The sequence below is a fragment of the Erythrolamprus reginae genome, chromosome 3, assembly GCF_031021105.1.
Source record: "Erythrolamprus reginae isolate rEryReg1 chromosome 3, rEryReg1.hap1, whole genome shotgun sequence".
Lineage (NCBI taxonomy): Eukaryota > Metazoa > Chordata > Lepidosauria > Squamata > Dipsadidae > Erythrolamprus > Erythrolamprus reginae.
The window spans coordinates 257,272,794-257,293,627 of record NC_091952.1 but is presented as its reverse complement, the minus strand read 5'-3'; the positions used below and the strand labels follow the sequence as shown (position 1 = coordinate 257,293,627).

General features: G+C 45.6%; 1 protein-coding gene across 1 annotated transcript in view; it reads right to left on the bottom strand.

Moving 5' to 3' along the window:
• Positions 1-3,723: 3,723 nt before the first annotated feature.
• The window catches only part of LOC139165263 (zinc finger CCCH domain-containing protein 3-like), a 205,966-nt gene continuing 188,855 nt past the window's right edge, over positions 3,724-20,834 (bottom strand). Inside the window, 3 exon segments of the mRNA XM_070748399.1 lie at positions 3,724-4,571; positions 15,750-15,916; positions 17,632-17,795. Coding sequence (XP_070604500.1) covers positions 4,540-4,571; positions 15,750-15,916; positions 17,632-17,795 — 363 coding nt within the window. The 3' untranslated portion in view covers positions 3,724-4,539.

Here is a 20,834-nt window from a genome sequence, read left to right as displayed (position 1 = left end):
GATAATTTGGGGAGTAAATGTCAGAGGATCGGTCAAAAAAGGAAAACAAAGAGAAATATATACCAGAATAAGGTCTTTGCTAAGATTTGATGTATATATGTAAATACAATCTGTGTAATAAGCACTATTAGAACTGTATTACAGGCACGTCACAAATGGTCCAGTTTTTATTTTAATGTTTTTTTGTGTGTGTGAGTTTTGTTGTTTGTACTCTGTGTGTCATAAAGGTTATTTCTAATATTTAGAGGGGGGGGGGTGTTTTGGTATCCTAGGCCCATGTACCCAAGTCTGATAGCGAGAAGGTCGGAGAGGATGTGGGGTCAGAGGCTGAAAGTCACCCAAAGTCTGTTGCACCTCCAGAGGTGCCCATGAGTGACTTGGAAGAAGAACCTCTTCTCGATGCCAGAGTGTGCGGGGGTGTCAGCAGACAGGAATGGCTGAACAGGAAAAGGTCTATGTGTCAATAGCTCTATAGAACAATTAGCCACGCCTTCCAGCTATATAAGGGTTAGTCTTGTGATGAGTGAGTGCAGAAATCAACTGTATAATCTGAGTGATGGATGATTGGAGTTTGATGCGGAACTAATGAGTTTATTAGAAGGACATTCTTATCTCCAGGCTGCCTGCCAATTCAAGTGAGCCAGTGCCAAAATGCTAGATGTGATATCAAAGAAATATGTATGAACTTTTGATATCAGTTCTTGGATGATAATTAGCTGGCCCAGAAAATACATTCGTTGCTTGTCGCTGCATTTTGCAAACCTTTTCTGCTTTATCAAATACAGTATTAGAATTGCTGTATAAGAGTATAAGATGCACCTCTTTCCTCCCTAAAAGAGGCTGATAATTAGGGTGCATCTTATACTTTGAATGTAGCTCCCCCCCCAGCCCTAACTAGCTGTAAACGATCTTCCCAGATTTTACCTTGCAGGGTCTTTTACCATTTCTCTCTGTGAAGAATGTGTTCCAAGCCCTAAGTCTTTGCAGGGTTTTTTCATTTCTCTAACTTGCTCTGAATAAGTTTCTTTCCAGCCCTAACCAGGTGCTAACAATGTTCCCAGCTTTTACCGGCTTGAAAACTCTTTCATTGTTTCTCTCTGCAAAGAATGTTCTCCAAGCCCTAAGTTTTTGCAGGTTTTTTTCATTGTTCTACTTGCTCCAAATGTTTCATTCCAGGTGCTAATGATGTTCCCAGCTCTTTGTGGCTTGCAAACTCTTTCATTGTTATTCTCTCCGAATAAAAGTTTTTTAAAGCCCTTAACCAGAGGATAAAATAATGTGCTGAAGCTGACCAGACTAAGGACGCTAGCCAGATGAATACCTGGTAAGCAGATTCTTTTCCCTGTTTTCCTCCCCAAAAACTCTGGTGCGTCTTATACTCCAGGGTGTCTTATATTCCCAAAAATACGGTATATGTTTTGAAACTTGAAAACTTTGGGTGCCTGGACTCATTTTTTGAAGGGCTCTTCGTGGGGTCAGAACAAAATCCACGCGGGCTTCATCTTATTATTGTTCCTCTTTGCGCAAAGCAAGTTTGGGAAGAAGAAGAAAAAAGGAATCTTTGCCGGGCCAGCACCGCTGGGCTCTATCGGGAAACGCCAGACAAGACACCGCCTTAAATCAAGGAGATGAAGCAACGGAGAGGGAGGCATAAAACGCAGCCCGATCCAAGTGGGGTGGGGGCTGCTAATCGCCCTCTTGCTGCAAAACCCCCCCCCCATTCCCCTGGACGAGCAGGGGGGAAGCCGGGCACGGAAGTGCGAGCGTGGCAGATTGTGGCTGGCTTCCCAATCAATCTTTTATTAGCTCCGCTGCTTCGGTGGGGATGAGCAGAGCTGAACCACTGGTGGAGGGAGGGGTGGGGGGTGGAGAAGAAGAGTTGGTCTTCGGCTGCCTGCTGACGGCAGGGAAAGGATGGGGCGGCCCCAGAAATGTGGGCTGGGGGGTACGCTGCCTTCCGCCCTCTGGGAGGCACCCTTTGCCTCACATGGAAAGAGAAGCCCACTCGGCCCTGCGACCTTGTGGGGGTCACAAAAGGCCAGAGAGACCAACTGGATTCAGGGGGCATCCTCCTGATCCTCCTTCCCTGAAAACCCTGCTGCCTCCCAGCACTGATGGTGTCGCTTAGTTGGGTGTCAAAAGGTCTGCAAGAAAACCACGATGGGTTCTCTTGCAGGCCTTTCGTCGCCCACTGGTTGATCGCTCTCACTGTCAGAAAGTTCTTCCTTATTTCCAGGTTGAATCTCTCCTTGGTCAGCTTCCAACCTTGTTGCTCCTTGTCTGGCCCTTTGGTGAATTGGAAAATAATGTGTCCCCCCCCCTCCTCTCTGTGGCAGCTCCTCAAGTATTTGAAGACTGCTATCATGTCCCCCCTGGACCTCCTCTTTGCTAGACAACCATGCCCAGGCCCTGCAACCATTCATCAGATGTTTTAGCCTCCAGTCCCTGAATCCTCTTTGTTGCTCTTCTCTGCACTCTTTCTAGAGTCTCCACATCTTTTTTATATTATGTATTTTATATGATTTTTGTCTTGTGCATTATAACCTCTCAATTATAAAAACAACAGAGTTGGAAGGGACCTTGGAGGTCTTCTAGTCCAATCCCCTGCTTAGGCAGGAAACCCTGCATTACTTCAGACAGATGGTTATCCAATATCTCCGGGACTGCCTGCTGCCGCGTGAATCCCAGCAACCAATTAGGTCCCACAGAGTTGGCCTTCTCCGGGTCCCGTCGACTAAACAATGCCGTCTGGCGGGACCCAGGGGAAGAGCCTTCTCTGTGGCGGCCCCGGCCCTCTGGAATCAACTCCCCCCAGAGATTAGGACTGCCCCCACCCTCCTCGCCTTTCGCAAACTTTTGAAAACTCATCTATGTCGCCAGGCATGGTGGAACTGATATATCCTTAGCTGCCTTCGACTTTATGGATGGTGTGTTTGGGTTGTATGACTGTTTTTAATAGGGGTTTTTTAAAGACTGTTTTAACATTGGATTTGTATATGATGTTTTATTTGTTGTGAGCCGCTCTGAGTCCTCATAGAGGGGCAGCATACAAATCTAATAATAATAATAATAATAATAATAATAATAATAATAATAATAATAATTATTATTATTATTATTATCATCTTCTTCTTAAACTTCCAGTGTTTGAGCATCCACAACTTCTGGGGGCTACTTCTGTTCCACAGATTAATTGTTCTGACTGTCAGGAAATTTCTCTTTAAGTTCCAAGTCGTTTTTTCCCTTGTTTAGTTTCCACCCATTGCTTCTTGTTCTACCCTCAGGTGCTTTGGAGAATAGCTTGACTCCCTCTTCTTTGGGGCCACCCCTGAGATATTGGAGCCCTGCTATCGTGTCTCCCCTGCTCCTCCTTTTCATTCAACCAGCCATGCCCAGTTCCTGCAAGTGCTCTTTGTATGTTCTAGTTCCCAGTCCCCTGATCATCCTGGTTGCTCTCTTCTTCTGCACTTTAGAGAAAGTCTTTTTTGTACTGTGATGACCACAACTGAACGCAGTACTCTAGGTTTGGTCTAACTGGAGGTAGGATTCCAGGTGTGGCCTTACCATTCACACCCGACTCGCTCATTGCTAAGGAAGAGGGTGAGAGCAGGAGGCCCAAAAGTCTCCGGCAGCAAGTTGAAAAGGAAGAAGGAAAAATTCAGCAAACCACGAAAAGCCAAAGACCAAGTTAGGAAATTCACCACGTCGACCAACGGAAAAGCCTTTGCTTGCACTGGTGTGTATTGAAAGCATCCAAGACAAGATCTACTTTACAAATGGTTCCAAAGCTGGGCACGAACTGTGAAAGAAAACTCGCAAAAGAGGAGAGATTACAAACCCTCCACGGACTTGTATTTTTCTCCCAGAGCAGGAAGAGAAAAATAATAATAATAATAATAATAATAATAATAATAATAATAATAATAATTTTTTTAAAATCCAGTCCGTGTTTTTTGCAAAAACCTTGTCTGGGGGCTTGTCGGCCCGGTTTCCCCTGACACAAAAGTTTCTGGGATGCTACACCCACCATGAAGACCCCCCCCTTGGGTTGTGCTACTGAAAACCCCCCACCCACCGGTGCAGAAGGGGAAAGTGAAAGGGGAGGATGGGGGGAGGAGGACAGTGGTGGTTTTGATTGCCTGGGGAGGGGCTGAGAACAGAGTGAGGGTCTCTTGAAAGACTCCCACCCCTCTTATCCAGCAGAAGGAATCCAAAAAATGCATCCTTGGCAGCTGGAAAGCCGAGAGAGTTCCTTTCCCCGGGATTCGTTAAAAACCACAAAGTTGGTCTCTGGGAGGCTAGAGAGAGATCTTGGGGTCAGTCCTTGCTGAAATGGCTACGGGGGGGGGGGGGGGACACGGGATTTGAGGTCCTGGCTTGGCCCCCCCCCCCTCACCCCGCTTCCGCCTGGTGTTGCTCTGAGGTAGTTGCTGGGGATGAGGACATCCGATCCCTGAGAAAGAGCGAAGGAACGAGCAAGTCGAAAACGTGGTGGTTGAGTGGTGGTTGGGCAGACTTCGGTGTTGGCAGGAGGCAGCTTCACAGCCTGGGCTTGATCTGCAGGGGCTTTCCTGGGGGGGGGGAGAAAGAAAAGAGGGAGGAGGGAGTCAACTCTCAGAGCAGAGGAAAGCAGGCAGAGGGGGAAAAACCCCTCCTGATTAAAACCCAGTCATTCGAACCCACAACTCCTCTTTCAGATCTTTTATTAACTCTGCTCTTTCTCTCCAGATGTGGCACAGCCCCACAGGTGGAGAGATGGAAGGGCCTTGCCTCCCATCCCCCAGGTTAGAGCACTATATCCCCTCTAGTCTTTCTTTCTTTCTTTTTCCTTCCTTTTAACTATTTCTCTTTCTTTCCTTCCTTTCTCTCATCTATCTATATATTTATTTTATTTATTATTTATTTATTTATATATCTACCTATCTACCTACCTACCTATCCAACCCAACAGAACTCAACTCAACTCAACTCAATCCAACCCAACCGAATCCAACCCAATGAAACCCAACACAACTCAATCCAACCATTGAATTGAAGCTAATTGAACCCAACTCAATCCAATCCAACCAACCCAATCCAGTTGAACTCAACCCAACTCAATCCAATCCAACCCAACCAACCCAATCCAGCTGAACTCAACCCAACTCAATTGAATCCAACTCAACCCAATGCAACCCAACTGAATCCAACCCAAATCAACTGAATTCAACCCAACCCAACCCAACCAACCCAAGTCATGCATTCTCCAAGGAGATGCCCTACCCGAGAGTGGAGGCCATACCAGGCTGGGAGAGAAACACTTTGAGCTGTTTCTGGGCCCTCAGCAAAAGGAGGGTCCCCCGCATCTCTCCCTGTGCAGAGCAGCCACACCCCAAAGATATTTGGGCTACCGGATGGAGGCGAGGCAGGAAGCTGCGGGAAATGGGCTGGTGTGGTCCTGTGAGCCAGATGCCTCTGACTGAAAGCTTGGGGAACCAATGCTGGCTGGGACCTTGACCTGGGGCAACCTTTTGGCTGAAGCTCCGAAACAAGCAGACCTGATGAGACTCTTATATGGGCACCCAGTCCTATTTCCTGGGATGGGGACCTTGGGAGACCCTGGCCCTACAGGTTCATCCTCTATTTACGCTGAAATTTCTGCTGCTACGATGTTCGTTACCTGTGGTTTCCCCAATCGCACGCATTATTTGCTTTTATATTGATTCTTATGGGAAAAATTGCTTCTTCTTACAAACTGTTCTTCTTAAGAACTTGGTCACGGAATGAATTAAGTTGGTAAGTAGAGGGACCACTGTATATCAGGAGTAACACTCTTGCATGGGAGTGGTTTGTGCTAGGTGGTTTGTTATAGTGGTTGGTGGTTTAGTGCTTAGCGGTTTGTGGGTGGTTGCAGTGGTGGATGTAAATAGTAGTGTATGATAGTATTGTGATAGTTTATTTAGAGAAGCATTTTGCTAAGAAGAAAAATAAAATATATTTTTACAAGAAAGTCTGCCGCAGTGTTTCTCATTGAAGACTTCCATTGTGGCTAGTTGGTGGCGTTGCCTTCCGTGTGGGCCAAACTCTCCCCCAATGCTCCCCTGCATGCTGGAGGAGAGGATGAGGAGGGTGATGGATGGCCCTCTTGGCCTTTGCTCCCAGCCGCCTTCTAAATCTTGCCTAAACAAACTTCGGGCACTGATTTACGACTTTTCAGGTTAATTTATGTAAAATAAAGAGGGCTCGTTTAGCACCTTTCCAGCCTTAATGTAACAGCCATACATCAGAGGGAGGCCCAGCCGTCACCGGAGACCGGGCCATTACTCACACCACGAGAGAGAGAGAGACGGTGGCCAGCCCCAGAACGGCCTTCTGGGCCACTCTGTCCCCCTAGCAGGGAAGCCGTGGGGTCTCAGGACCCCCGAAGGGCCACAAAGAGATATCAGTGATAGAAGGGAGCGAGAATCTGAGGAATGGGGGAGGAAGAGGAAGAGGAGGAGGAGGAAGAAGACTTTGGGGTTCTTGGGTGTTTTTTGAGCTTGACTATTATTATTCTGAGATGATGATGATGATGATTACAGATGTTTTATTAGCAGACTAGGTAACATCATCAGTGCGAAGAGAGGGAGGTTTGAGGAATGGAGGAGGAGGAGGAAGACTGTGAGATTCTTGGGTGTTTTCTGAGCTTGGCTATTGTTATTATTCTGTGATGATGATGATGATGATTATTATTATTATTATTGGCATTTTATTACCAGACTAGGTAACATCATCAGTGCTAGAAGGGAGCAGAGGTTGTGGAATAGGGAAGGGGTGGGAGGAGGAAGAAGAGGCGGAGAACTGTGGGTTCTTGGGGGGTTTCTGAGCTTGGGTTTTGTTTTGTTTTTTAAGATGTTTTATTACCAGGCTAGGTAAAATCATCACTCCTAGAAGTTTGAGGAATGGAGGAAGAGGAGGAAGACTGTGGGGTTCTTGGGTGTTTGCTGAGCTTTTTTAAAAGAAGAAAGAAAGAAAGAAAGGAAGGAAGGAAGGAAGAAAGGAAGGAAGGAAAGTAATGAAAGGAACAAAGGAAAAGAGAAAGAAAGAAAAAAGGGAGAGAAAGAAAAAAAAAGGAATGAAGGAAAATAAAGAGGGAGAAAGAATGACAGGGAGAAGAAGGAAGGAAGGAAGGAAGAAATGAAAGGATCAAAAGAAAAGAACGAGAAAGGGAGAGAAAGAAGAAAGAAGGAATTAAGGAAAAGAAAGAACGAGGGAGAAAGAATGAGAGAGGAAGGAAGGAAGGAAGAAATGAAAGGAACCAAGGAAAAGAAAGAGAAAGAAAGAAAAAAGAAGGAATTAAGGAAAAGAAAGAATGAGAGAGAAAGGAAGGAAGGAAGGGAGAAAGAAAGAAAGAAAGAAAGAAAGAAAGAAAGTAAGTAAGTAAGTAAGTAAGTAAGTAAGTAAGTAAGTAAGTAAGTAAGTAAGTAAGTAAGTTCGTTCCTTTGGTCCATTCCTCACAAATGCAATTATGCCCTGGCAAAGATTCAGCCATTGGTGCAAATCCACACGCAGAGTCCCGTGACAAAAGTGACACTTCAATGTGTGTCTTCCATTACACACACAGCCTTCAATAAATGCAAGAATGGTAGAAAACCTCCCAATTGCAAGGATTGATGACCTGGGAATCAACACGGGACCTGCACAAACACACACACACACACACAGAGGGAAGGGAAGGGGAATCTGAGTGAGTAATCATTTCGGAAAGCAGCTCCATCCATTCCATGCCAGGCCAGCCAAACGAGGGGAAACCCAGAAGGCAGAAACTCCGAGACCGGCTGAGCGAGCAGCCTACACGCTCCCTTCTCGTTGATCAAGGGGTTTTTCCACAGTTATTATTCAAGTGGCCTTGCAGGGCGGCCCAAAAGAGAGCCATCCCTCAGCTGCGCAAGGCTGGGGAAGCCCTGGATGCCAACTCCACTAAGAATGGGTTAAGAGCAGTTCACACTAATGACGGTCTCCCTCTTGTGACGCCACATTTGGAATCCTGAATCCAGTTTTGGTCGCCATGGTGCAAAAAGAATGCTGAGACTCTAGAAAAAGTGCAGAGAAGAGCGACAAAGAGGGTGACTGGAGGCTAAAACGAGACCGCCTTCTGCCGCACGAATCCCAGCGACCGGTTAGGTCCCACAGAGTGGGCCTTCTCTGGGTCCCGTCAACAAAACAATGTCGTTTGGCGGGCCCCAGGGGAAGAGCCTTCTCTGTGGCGGCCCCGGCCCTCTGGAACCAACTCCCCCCAGAGATTAGAATTGCCCCCACCCTCCTCGCCTTTCGTAAGCTCCTTAAAACCACCTCTGCCATCAGGCATGGGGGAACTGAGATATTCTTTCCCCCTAGGCCTTTACAATTTATGCATGGTATGTTTGTTTGTAGGGATGTTTGGTTTTTTACAAATAAGGGTTTTTTAATTGTTTTAGTATTAGTTTTAGTATTGGATTTACATGATGTTTTGTACTATTGTTGTTAGCCGCCCCAAGTCTACGGAGAGGGGCAGCATACAAATAAATAAATGAATGAATGAATGAATGAATAAATAAATAAATAAATAAATAAAACATAAAGAACAATTGCTTGAATTGGAAATACAGTGGTACCTCTACTTAAGAGCCTTTCTAGATAAGAACCGGGTGTTCCAGATTTTTTTTGCCTCTTCTCAAGAACCATTTTCAACTTAAGAAAAAAATTCCCAGGAAATTTGAGAGTGGCACGAACGCCCAGCCAGTTTCCTGAAGTTCCCCCTATAATCCCGGCCATCTGGGGCTATTCTGGGCTGCCAGAGGAGCCTTTTGGTGGCGCTTAAGGAGGCTTTGGCAGCCCAGAGCGAACGGAGCATTTTCCTTTCTCTGGGCGCTTGGAGAGGGAATAAACCTCTGCCAGCGTCCAGAGAAAAGAAACGTTCCTTCGCTCTGGGCAGCCAAGGAGTCACCACAGCGAAGGAAAGGCGCCGGCTACAAAGTGAGTGAGCGAGAAGAGAGGGGAGCCCTTCAGCATGGGAAGGAAGGGGAAGCAGGTAGCAGCAGCAGCACCCAGTGTATGGGGGGCAGTGTATAGGAGGTGCGTGCTCCTCCTCACTGTCTCAGAGTCCCTCTTTTCTTTTTTAAGCCTTAAAGTTTTGGATTTTTTTGATTCACCTCACCTCACCTTCTTCCTTCGGCAGCGACTGTCCTCCTCCTCCTCCCACCCAAATTCCAAGCTTTTATTTCTTTCCTAATGGGTTTGCACGCATTATTTGCTTTTACATTGATTCCTATGGGAAAAATTGCTTCTTCTTAAGAAAATTTCTACTTAAGAACCTGGTCACAGAACGAATTAAGTTCTTAAGTAGAGGTACCACTGTGTTTAGTTTAATGGAAAGAAGGACCAGGGGAGACACGATAGCAGTCTTCCAATATCTCAAGGGAGACGGAGTCAAGCTATTCTCCAAAGCACCAGTATAGATGGTACCTTGCTCAACAGTAGTAACTGTGAGAGGGATCTTGGAGTCCTAGTGGACAACCATTTAAATAGGAGCCAGCCGTGTGCAGCAGCTGCCAAAAAAAGCCAACATAGTTCTAGGCTACATTAAGAGGGATAAAATCAAGATCATGTGAAGGGTTAATACCACTTTACGAGGCCTTGATAAGGCCACACTTGGAATCGTGCATTCAGTTTTGGTCGCTATGATGCAAAAAGGATGTTGAGAATCTACAAATAAAGTGCAGAAAAGAGCAACAAAGAGGATTAGGAGACTGGAGGCTAAAACATAGGAAGAACGGTTGCAAGAACTGGGCATGGCTAGTTCAATGAAAAGAAGGACCAGGGGAGACATGAGAGCAGCCTTCCAAATATCTCAGGGGTTGCCACAAAGAAGAGGGAGTAAGGCTATGCTTCTCCAAAGCACCTGAGGGTGGAACAAGAAGCAATGGGTGGAAACTAAATAAGGAGAGAAGCAACTTAGAACTAAGGAGAAAATTCCTGACAGTCAGAACAATTGTTCAGTGGAGCAGAAGTTGCCTCCAGAAGGTGTGAATGCTCCCACACTGGAAGTTTTTAAGCAGATATTGGATAACCATCTGTCTGAAGTAGTGTAGGGTTCCCTGTCTAAGCAGGGGGTTGGACTAGAAGACCTCCAAGGTCCCTTTTAACTCTGTAGATATTATAATTGAGAGGTTATAATGCATAAGGCAAAAATAATATAAAATACATCATATTACCAAAAAAATCTGGAGATTCTAGGAAGAGCACCGAGAAGAGCAACCAAGAGGATCAGGGGACTGGAGATTAAAACATATGAAGAACACTTGCAGGAACTGGGCAGGGCTAGTGGAAAGAAGGGCAAAATAGCCATCTCCCAGTATTTGAGGGGCTGCACAAAGATCAGGTGGTGGCACCCTTTTCTCCAAAGCTCCTGAAGGCAGGACGAGAAAGATTAGATTAGATTAGATTAGATTTATTGGATTTATATGCCGCCCCTCTCCGCAAACTCAGGGCGGCTCACAACAAGGTAAAAAAAATACATAATAACAAATCCAATACCCACCAATCCAATTACAATTTAAGCTAAAAAATTCATAAAAAACAACCCCAGAATATTAAAAAAACAAGCACACAATAAATCTAACACCAAAACAACATGGGCAAGGGGGAGATGTTTCAGTTCCCCCATGCCTGACGGCAGAGGTGGGTTTTAAGGAGTTTGCGAAAGGCAAGGAGGGTGGGGGCAATCCTAATCTCAGGGGGGAGCTGGTTCCAGAGGGTCGGAGCCGCCACAGAGAAGGCTCTTCCCCTGGGTCCCGCCAGACGACATTGTTTAGTCGACAGGACCCGGAGAAGACCCACTCTGTGGGACCGAACCGGTCGCTGGGATTCGTGCAGCAGAAGGCGGTCCCGGAGATATTCTGGTCTGGTGCCATGAAGGGCTTTATAGGTCATAACCAACACTTTGAATTGTGACCGGAAACTGATCGGCAACCAATGCAGACTGCGGAGTGTTGGTGTGACATGGGCATATTTAGGGAAGCCCATAATTGCTCTCACAGCAATTGCTCTCGAGAAGCAACCAGTAGGAACTCACCGAGGAGAGAAGCAACCTGGAACTAAGGAGAATTTCCTGATAGTGAGGATGGGTGGGTGAGATGGATGCATGGATGGATGGATGGATGGATGGATGGATGGATGGATGGATGGATGGATGGATGGATAGATAGATAGATAGATAGATAGATAGATAGATAGATAGATAGATAGATAGATAGATAGATAGATAGATTAATAATTCAAAAGACTCCTAAGCTGCCCAACTCATTGTGGACCATGGGTGGCGTACAGTAATAAAAACAGTGTAATATAATAACAATATAAACAATGATAAAAAACATAATGAAATGGCAGGACCCAGGGAAAGAGCCTTCTCTGTGGCGGCCCTGGCCCTCTGGAACCAACTCCCCCCAGAGATCAGAATTGCCCCCACCCTCCTTGCCTTTCCTAAGCTCCTTAAAACCCACCTCTGCCATCAGGCATGGGGGAACTGAGATTCTTTCCCCCTTAGGCCTTTACAATTTATGCATGGTATGTTTGTATGTATGTTTGGTTTTATATTAAGGGTTTTTAATTGTTTTACTATTGGATTGTCACATGTTGTTTTATCACTGTTGTTAGCCGCCCCGAGTCCACGGAGAGGGGTGGCATACAAATCCAATCAATCAATCAATCAATCAAGCAAGCAAGCAAGCAAGCAAGCAAGCAAGCAAGCAAGCAAGCAAGCAAGCAAGCAAGCAACAAACAAACAAAACAATGGCAGTATAAAACAGTTTTTAAAAAACCCCAAAATAAAACATTCATTCTTCTTGGCTGCCTTGGTGGCCTTGCTCAAGGGCTCCTACCCTGCTGGTAAAGCCATATTCCGACAGCCTTTCATGAATGAATGGACGAACGAACGGACGGACGGACGAAGAAACGCACGCATGGAGTGCTCTGTCCTCCTTTTGCCACTTTGACAGGCGAAAGTCTTGCATTTACTGAGCGCAGAGAAATATCTTTCTCTTTCCAATCCCACCCACCCACCCTTTTCTCTCCCGTGTCGCTGCTCCATCGGTTCCCACGGCGAGATCAATCTTGGTGGCCCCCAAACACTTGCTCCAGCCTCCCTCCCATTTATCTTCCGAGGAGCAGGTATATCATTTCTACTTAGCCAGGGCTCGGGCTAAGGAGCCTGTCTTGCTCTCCATTATGATGATCGAAGGGCTTGGGAGCAAGCGCAGGAGGGCAGGGGGCCAGGACAGCTGAGGTGTCCAGGCAGAGAGGGAGTGGGGGACCCTTCCCAAACCCCAAAAAATCCAACTGCCCCTCCCTAGATCCCAAGCTCGGCCAGGTCCCAAAGCGGCTGGTTTTTTTCCCCTCCAAGAGAAAAAAACCTGGACTTTCTGTTTTGTTTTGTTACAGATGCTTGAACACTTTCTCGTCTCTGGAATGGAATAAAACGGAACAGAATAACAGGGTTGAGGTCATCTAGTCCAACCCCCTGTTTAGGAAAGAAACCCTACACTCCACTCTTTCTAGAGTCTCCACGTCTTTTTTATATTATGTATTTTAAATTATTTTTGCCTTATGCATTATAAACTCTCAGTTATAATTACAACGAGTTGGAAGGGACCTTGGAGGTCTTCTAGTCCAACCCCTGCTTGGGCAGGAAACCCTACACCACTTCAGACAGAGGGTTATCCAACATCTTCTTAAAAACTTCCAGTGTTGGGGCATTCACAACTTCTGGAGGTAAGCTGTTCCACGGATTAATTGTTCTGACTGTCAGTAAATTTCTCCTTAGTTCTAAATTGCTTCTCTCTGTGTTTAGCTTCCACCCATTGCTTCTACTCTCATGTGCTTTGGAGAATAGCCTGACTCTCTCTTCTTTCTGGCAACCCCTGAGATATTGGAAGGTTGCTATCATGTCTCCCCTGGTCCTTCTTTTCATTCAACTGGCCATGCCCAGTTCTTCATATGTTTTAGCCTCCGGTCCCTTAATCCTCTTTGTTGCTCTTCTCTGCACTTTTTCTAGAGTCTCAATATCCTTCTTGCATCCTGGGGACCAAAACTGAATGCCGTATTCCAAGTGTGGCCTTACCAAGGCCTTATAAATTGGCATTAACACTTCGCGTGATCTTGATTCTCTCCCTCTGTTAATGCAGCCTAGAACTGTGTGGGCTTTTTGGGCAGCTGCTGCACACAGCTGGCTCCTATTTCAATGGTCGTCCACTCGGACTGCAATATTTTATGCATTATAACCTCTCAATTATAATAACAACAGAGTTGGAAGGGACCATGGAGGTCTTTTAGTCCAACCCCCTGCACTGCGGTATATCTTTTTAAAAACTTCCAGTGTTAGAGCATTCACAACTTCTGGAGGCAAGTAGTTCCACTGGTTTATTGTTCTCACTGTCAGGAATTTTCTCCTTAATTCTAAGTTGCTTCTCTCCTTGTTTAGTTTCCACCCATTGCTTCTTGTTCAACACTCAGGTGCTTTGGCGAATAGGTTGATTCCTTCTTCTTTGTGGCAACTCCAGAGAGATATTAGAAGACTGCTATCATGTCTCCCCTGGTCCTTCTTTTCATGAAACCAGCCATGCCCAGTTCCAGCAACCGTTCTTCATATGTTCTAGCTTCCACTCCCCTCATCCTCTTTGTCGCTCTTCTCTGCACTCTTTCTAGAGTCTCCACATCCTTTTTGCATCGTGGTGACCAAAACTGAATGCCGTATTCCAAGTGTGGCCTTACCAAGGCCTTATAAATTGGCATTAACACTTCGCGTGATCTTGATTCTCTCCCTCTGTTAATGCAGCCTAGAACTGTGTGGGCTTTTTGGGCAGCTGCTGCACACGGCTGGCTCCTATTTCAATGGTCGTCCACTCGGACTGCAATAATAATGAAATGAAAAACACCCTCTGGAATCCTCCCTGGATTTTTCCGAAGCGAAAGCGTTTTGCCTTTTGAGCGTGCTCAGCGGAGCTGTTTTAACACACGCGAAAAATAAATAAGTAAAAAGAAAAGATGCTGCTGCCAGCATCTCCCATTAATGTTACGGCCGTGAAATATGACAATAAAATGATAGCCGTATGGCCAACGTGCAGGCTGCCCCCCCTCCCTTTCACGCCAGCATGAGTTGCCAGGGGTTTATCCTCACTCCGACGACGTGCGGAGAGCTGTAAAGTGTTTACAGAGGGAGCTGTGGGGCCCCCCTTAAAAATCCCCTTTTCTCTCTTAAACAAGACTGAGCAGAGTCATTTACAAAACAACACCCCCCCCTCCACCCCGCAAACGTTTGCTGGGGGTGGGAAACATCTGCTCCGATGCTGCTGTGATCTCCTTGAACAAATTAACTAAAATGGGTGCTTTCTAATTAAATTAGCACTCGATTGGAAGGGCCGGTCGGTGCATTTGGTGAGGATTGGTGGGGGGGGGGGGGGCAAGTGTGGGATGGGGGGGAGAGCCATCAGCTGTGGCTGGCACAAAAGCTGTTTCATTTATTTTTATTATTATTATTATTATTTCCACAATACAACACAGCAAACAAGATCACAACAAACAAGTTAGTTGGGGGAAAGATCAAAGGCAACATGAGAAAATATTATTTTACTGAAAGAGTAGTAGATCCTTGGAACAAACTTCCAGCAGACGTGGTTGGTAGATCCACAGGAACTGAATGTAAACCTGCCTGGGATAAGCATAGATCCATTGTAAGATAAAATACAGGAAATAGTATAAGGGCAGACTAGATGGACCAGGAGGTCCTTTTCTGCCGTCAGTCTTCTATGTTTCTATGTTTCTACTACAGAAACATAGAAGATTGACGGCAGAAAACGACCTCCTGGTCCATCTAGTCTGCCCTTATACTATTACCTGTATTTTATCTTAGGATGGATCTTCATACACCACTTCATACAGATGGTTATCCAACATCTGCTTAAAAACTTCCAGTGTTGGGGCATTCACAACTTCTGGAGGCAGGCTGTTCCACTGGTTAATTGTTCTGTCAGGAAATTCCTCCTTAGTTCTAAGTTGCTTCTCTCCTTGTTTAGTTTCCACCCATTGCTTCTTGTTCTACCTTCAGGTCCTTTGGAGAATAGCTTGACTCCCTCTTCTTTGTGGCCACCTCTGAGATACTGGAAGGCTGCTCTGATGTCTCCCCTGGTCCTTCTTTTCATCAAACCAGCCATGCCCAGTCCTGCAACCGTTCTTTATATGTTTTAGCCTCCAGTCCCCTAATCCCCTTTGTCGCTCTTCTCTGCACTCTTTCTAGTCTAAAATTTATTTATTCATTACTGTGACGTGTATGCCGCCCATCTCCAGAACAGAACCGAACCGAACAGAACCAGAACATGGGGAATAGAATGGAATTAGAATATAGAATAGAAGAGAAGAGAAAATACAGAGAATGGGATGGGATGGAATGGAGTAGACTCGAGTGGAAGAGAATGGAAGAATAGATTAGATTAGAACAGAACAGAACAGAACAAGAACATGGGGAATAGAATAGAACAGAATTAGAATAGAGTAGAGTAGGGTAGCGTAGCGTAGAGTAGAGTAGAATAGAGGTATAGAATAGAATAGAATAGGGGAATAGAATAGAATAGAATAAATAGAGCAAGCAAGAAACTATTCGGCACGTAAAAGGCGCCCAAAGACCCCGACTGGGGCTCTGGCTTCTCTAGGGGTGTTTGGCACCTGTGGGGCCGGGGTCTCCCTCCCTTACAACGTACCTGCTTCTTCCCCACTTCGCTCTGACTTGGGGCCCTCCTCCTCGGGGGAGGTGGAGGGCAACTGGAGAGAGATGAAGGAGGGCTGCTTGGTCAGCCGGACGTTCTGAGAGAGGACTCTGGGGTGCCAGAAGGCTCCTCCTCCCGCCGCTCCTTCCTCCTCTTTGTGCCTGGACGGGAACAAAGGAAGAACAAGAAGGGGGGGGATTAGGGAGAGAGAGAGAGAGAGACTGGTCTGGAAGGGAAGAGGGTCTCCCACTCGAGGAGGGGGCTGGACTAGATGACCTGCGGGGTCCCTTCCAACTCTGTCCTTCTATGATTCTGCAGGGGTCTCCTTGTTTGAGGAAGGGGCTGGACTAGATGACCTGCAGGGTCCCTTCCAACTCTGTCCTTCTATGATTCTGCTTGAGGAGGGGGCTGGACTAGATGAGTAGAAGGCTGTGCATTAAGTTCTGGCTTGAGCTGACCGCCGGCCTCTCCCTCCCTCCCCTCCGGCCTCATCCCTTCCCCTTACGGCCACCTGGCCTGGATGTTTGGGCCTCCCTCCAGAAAGGGGGTGGGGGGTCAGCCGCTTAACAGTGACGTGCTTCACCAGGTTTGACGTCTCCCTTGGCAGCGCCCGGCCGGCTACTCAAGACCGGAGGAGGGGAGGTGCTATTTAAGAGGCCTTCTCACCTAACCCTCCCCTGAAGACAGGACTGGAACTCGGGCCCTGGGCCAGCTCCTCCTCGTCTTCCCTGGCCCTGGTGGATTCCTGCCTGCGTCCCCCCCCTCCGCAGCGCCCCCACCCCAGGCACATTCTTACCTAAAAGGAGCAAGGGGGCTATTTTCGGCCTCATTGAGACGGGGGAAGCGGGCGAGGAGGGGCCATCCCCAGTTTACGTCGTCGCCCCGAATTAACTCGGCCGGGGGATTTGGTGTGGGGACTGCCATACAAGGAGGGTTGGGGGGTCCGAGGAGCTTCCTCAGGGACCGAGGTAGAGGCATAGAGGGTGGGAGGGAGGGCCAAGCTCCTGTCTGGGTTGTAACAATGGGGGTTATTTCCCCCCCCCCCCCCCAATTCGTGGGGAGGTCTGGAGCTGAGCTCCTAAGCCGGGATTTTGCGAGCTCCGTCACTTTAAGACGGAGGGACTTCAACTACCAGAATTCCCCAGTCTTAAAGTGGAGGAAGCTGATGGCTGGGGAATTCTGGGAGTTGAAATCCCCCTGTCATCCATCCATCCATCCATCCATCCTCTTTCTCTTTCTCATATCTCTCTCTCTCTATCCATCCATCCATCCATCCATCCATGTATCAGTTATCTACCCTCTTTCTCTCCATCTCTTCTCTTTCTCTCTTTCCTCTATCTACCTTCTGTTTCTCTCTCTCTCTATCCATCCATCTATCATTTATCTACCCTCTTTCTCTCTCTCTTCTCTCTTTCTCTCATCTATCTATCTATCTATCTATCTATCTATCTATCTATCTATCTATCTATCTATCTATCATTTATCTACCCTCTTTCTATCTATCTCTCATCTATCTACCCTCTCTTTCTCTCTCTCTCATCTATCTATCTATCTATCTATCTATCTATCTATCTATCTATCTTTTATCTACCCTCTTTCTATCTCTCTCTTCTATCTATCTCTCTGTCTGTTTGTCTGTCTGTCTCTCTGTTTATCATTTATCTACCCTCTTTCTCTCTCATCTATCCCTCCATCCCTCCATCTACCCTCTTTCTCTCTCTCTCTCCACCCACCCACCCACCCATCCACTGTTGGGGGCAAGAGACTTGCTCTCTGTCCCCTGCTTAGCGAGGGCTGTAAAAGCCCTACGGAGCGGGATATAAGTCCACGTGCTCTTGCTATTCCCGTGAGGGAGGAGGGGCAGCTCCTTCCTTACCTCCACGTCTGCTTTGCATAGTTTCCCGGCTCAGGTAGGGTTTTAGTGGCGGCTTGCTTGGCCGGGTGTTTCTTTTTGGGATGCTGAAGTTTGCACTGGGAGCCCTTGGGGCAGACGCCGTGCTTGGAGAAATCCGGGCACACCAAGGTGTGTTTCTTCTTGCACTGCAAAAAAAGAACACAACAAGATCCACCGTGAATCAACGGCTGCTAAAGGATGAAGGTTTTTTAATCTTTTCCAGCAGGCTTGGAATTAGACTGAATTGGATATTATTTATTGTTATTACTGATTCTATTATGTACTTGTGACTGTATTTTAATATTATTGCATTTATCGTATTTGTTAGCCGCTCTGAGTCCACTTTGGAATAAGTGGCATATAAATACATAGAAACATAGAAGTCTGACGGCAGGAAAAGACCTCATGATCCATCTAGTCTGCCCTTGGACTATTTCCTGTATTTTATCTTACAATGGATCTATGTTTATCCCACGCATGTTTAAATTCAGTGACTGTGGATTTACCAACCACGTCTGCTGGAAGTTTGTTCCAATCAACCAACCAACCAACCAACCAACCAACCAACCAACCAACCAACCAACCAACCAACCAACCAACCAACCAACCAACCAACCAACCAACCAACAGGTTTTGATTTATTTTATACTGTCTTTTTATATGTAGTATGCTGCCAGGAGTCCGGAAGGCTTATAAATATAAATAATAAACATAATAATAATAATAATAGAGCCGCAAGAATGGCCCATGGCACAAAGATGGAGAGACCCACAGACACCTGGTGAAAATGAGATAATTTAAAATATATATGAATGTAAAGAAATGGCCTGATTAATGATGGAACTAAACGATCAAAAGGACTCGGATTACTACTCTACTTGGACAAAATGGTACAAATGGACACACACACAAAAGAAATGTAAAATAAGAGTAAGAGGTGGTTGGAAAAGAAAAGAATATTAATTATACAATGTATAACTTTATAACACATTGATATGAATGTAAATACTGTATATTTTGGAGTATGAGATGCACCTTTTTCCTCTCTAAAAGAGGCTGATAATTTGGGTGCGTCTTATACTCTGAATGTAGCTTTTTTTCAGTCCTAACCAGCTGCTAACGATCTTCCAAGCTCTTCCCTTGCAGGCTCTGTCGTTGCTTCTCTCTACAAATAATGTTTTCCAAGCCCTAAGTCTTTGCAGGGTTTTTTTTCATTGCTCTATTTGCTCTGAATAAGTTTCTTTCCAGCCCTAACCAGGTGCTAACAATGTCCCCAACTCTTACTTTGCAGGCTCTCTCATTGTTTCTCTCTGTGAAGAATGTTTTCCAAGTCCTAAGTGGGTTTTTTTCCATTGCTCTACTTGATCCAAATGCTTCTTTCCAAGAGCTAACAATGTCCCCAACTCTTACTTTGCAGGCTCTCTCATTGTTTCTCTCTGTGAGGAATGTTTTCCAAGCCCTAAGTGGGGTTTTTTCCATTGCTCTACTTGATCCAAATGCTTCTTTCCAAGAGCTAACAATGTTCCCAGCTCTTACCGGCTTGCAAGCTCTTTCATTGTTACTTTCTCGGAATAAAGTTTTTTTTAAAAGCCCTTAACCAGGGGATAAAATAATGTGCTGAAGCTGACCAGACTATGGACGCTAGCCAGATGAATACCTGGTTAGCAGATTCTTTTCCCTATTTTCCTCCCCCAAAATTCAGTGTGTCTCATACTCCGGCGTCTTATTACTCTGAAAAATATGGTATGGTATATGGATGTCGAACCACCTGGAAATATTAAGATGTAAATATTTAAAAATCAATTAAAAACCAGTTGTAGAATTTTGCAAAATTCTACGACTGGTTAAAGGAAAGAACAGCGAAGAATTAAATAAAAATTCAAGCAAAGCAACACGTCAAATAAAAGAATTAAAGAACCAATATTATGTAAAAGAAGCAAAATTCTCTGATTGAACACTCAAAAAAAAAAAGTGGGGAAACTCTCATTTCCCAAATGTTGTATGTATATGTTTCGTGTATGTCTTTTTCTTTTCTTTCTGTTATATTTGAAAATAAATAAATAAATTTTACCCAAAAAAAAAAAGGAAATTTCAAAATAATAATAATAAATAAATAAAAATCAATTAAAAACATAGCAAAAAATTAAATAAATATAACAATAAATAATAAAGCTATGGAGACAGGCAAAAGGAGCCTTCTGGAGCTCCTCCAAAAAAGAAACTCAAGTGTTTAGGGAGCTGCTCAAATATCTGAGGTGGCTTCCCATAGCTGGCCACCAGCCAGCCTGGAGGAGCCTGGAAGCTCAAGGGGGAGAGAGTCCAGCATCAACCTGACGGCCAAATAACATTATCAGGTGACCTTTTATGGGCGAGAAACACAAAGGCCCTTAAAACGCTGCTTCGGGTCTTGAATTGCACCTTCAACCAGGTCTAATGTTGATACAGGAAAGGCAAGACACACAACTCTGTGTGTGTCTGAGAGAGTGAATTTGGATGCTTCAACGCAGGTGGGGGTTGCAACTTCCCTCCATGGATGTGCACACATCGGAGTGAGGTCTGGTCTCTGCGCATGTGCAGGAAGCAAATCTCGTGAGAAGATGCGCAGGCGCATGAGATTTCAGATGTTTATTTGCTTCTGCGCATGCGCAGGAGCAAAAAGTCATTGAAAATTGCTGATCTCAGACACCACTTTGTTAAAAAAATGTACAAATTATCAATTGTAAATAAAATGCAAGGCCAGGGACAATTCAGAAGTTAGAGATAGAAACATAGATACATAGAAGACTGACGGCAGAAAAAGACCTCATGGTGCATCTAATCTGCCCTTATACTATTTCCTGTGTTTTATCTTACAATGGATCTATGCTTATCCCAGGCATGTTTCAATTCAGTTCCTGTGGATTTACCAACCACGTCTGCTGGAAGTTTGTTCCAAGGATCTACTACTCTTTCAGTAAAATAATATTTTCTCACGTTGCTTTTGATCTTTCCCCCAACTAACTTCAGATTGTGTCCCCTTGTTCCCTTGATAACTCTTGCTGCCAATGATTTTTTGGCACGTTGTCCAGACGTGAAATCCAGCAGGTTCTGACAGGTTCTGGAGAACCAGTAGTGGAAATTTTGAGTCCTTCGGAGTAGTCCTTCCCCTGGAGCGAGGAGGAAATGGTCGCCCAGTGCGCAGCTCC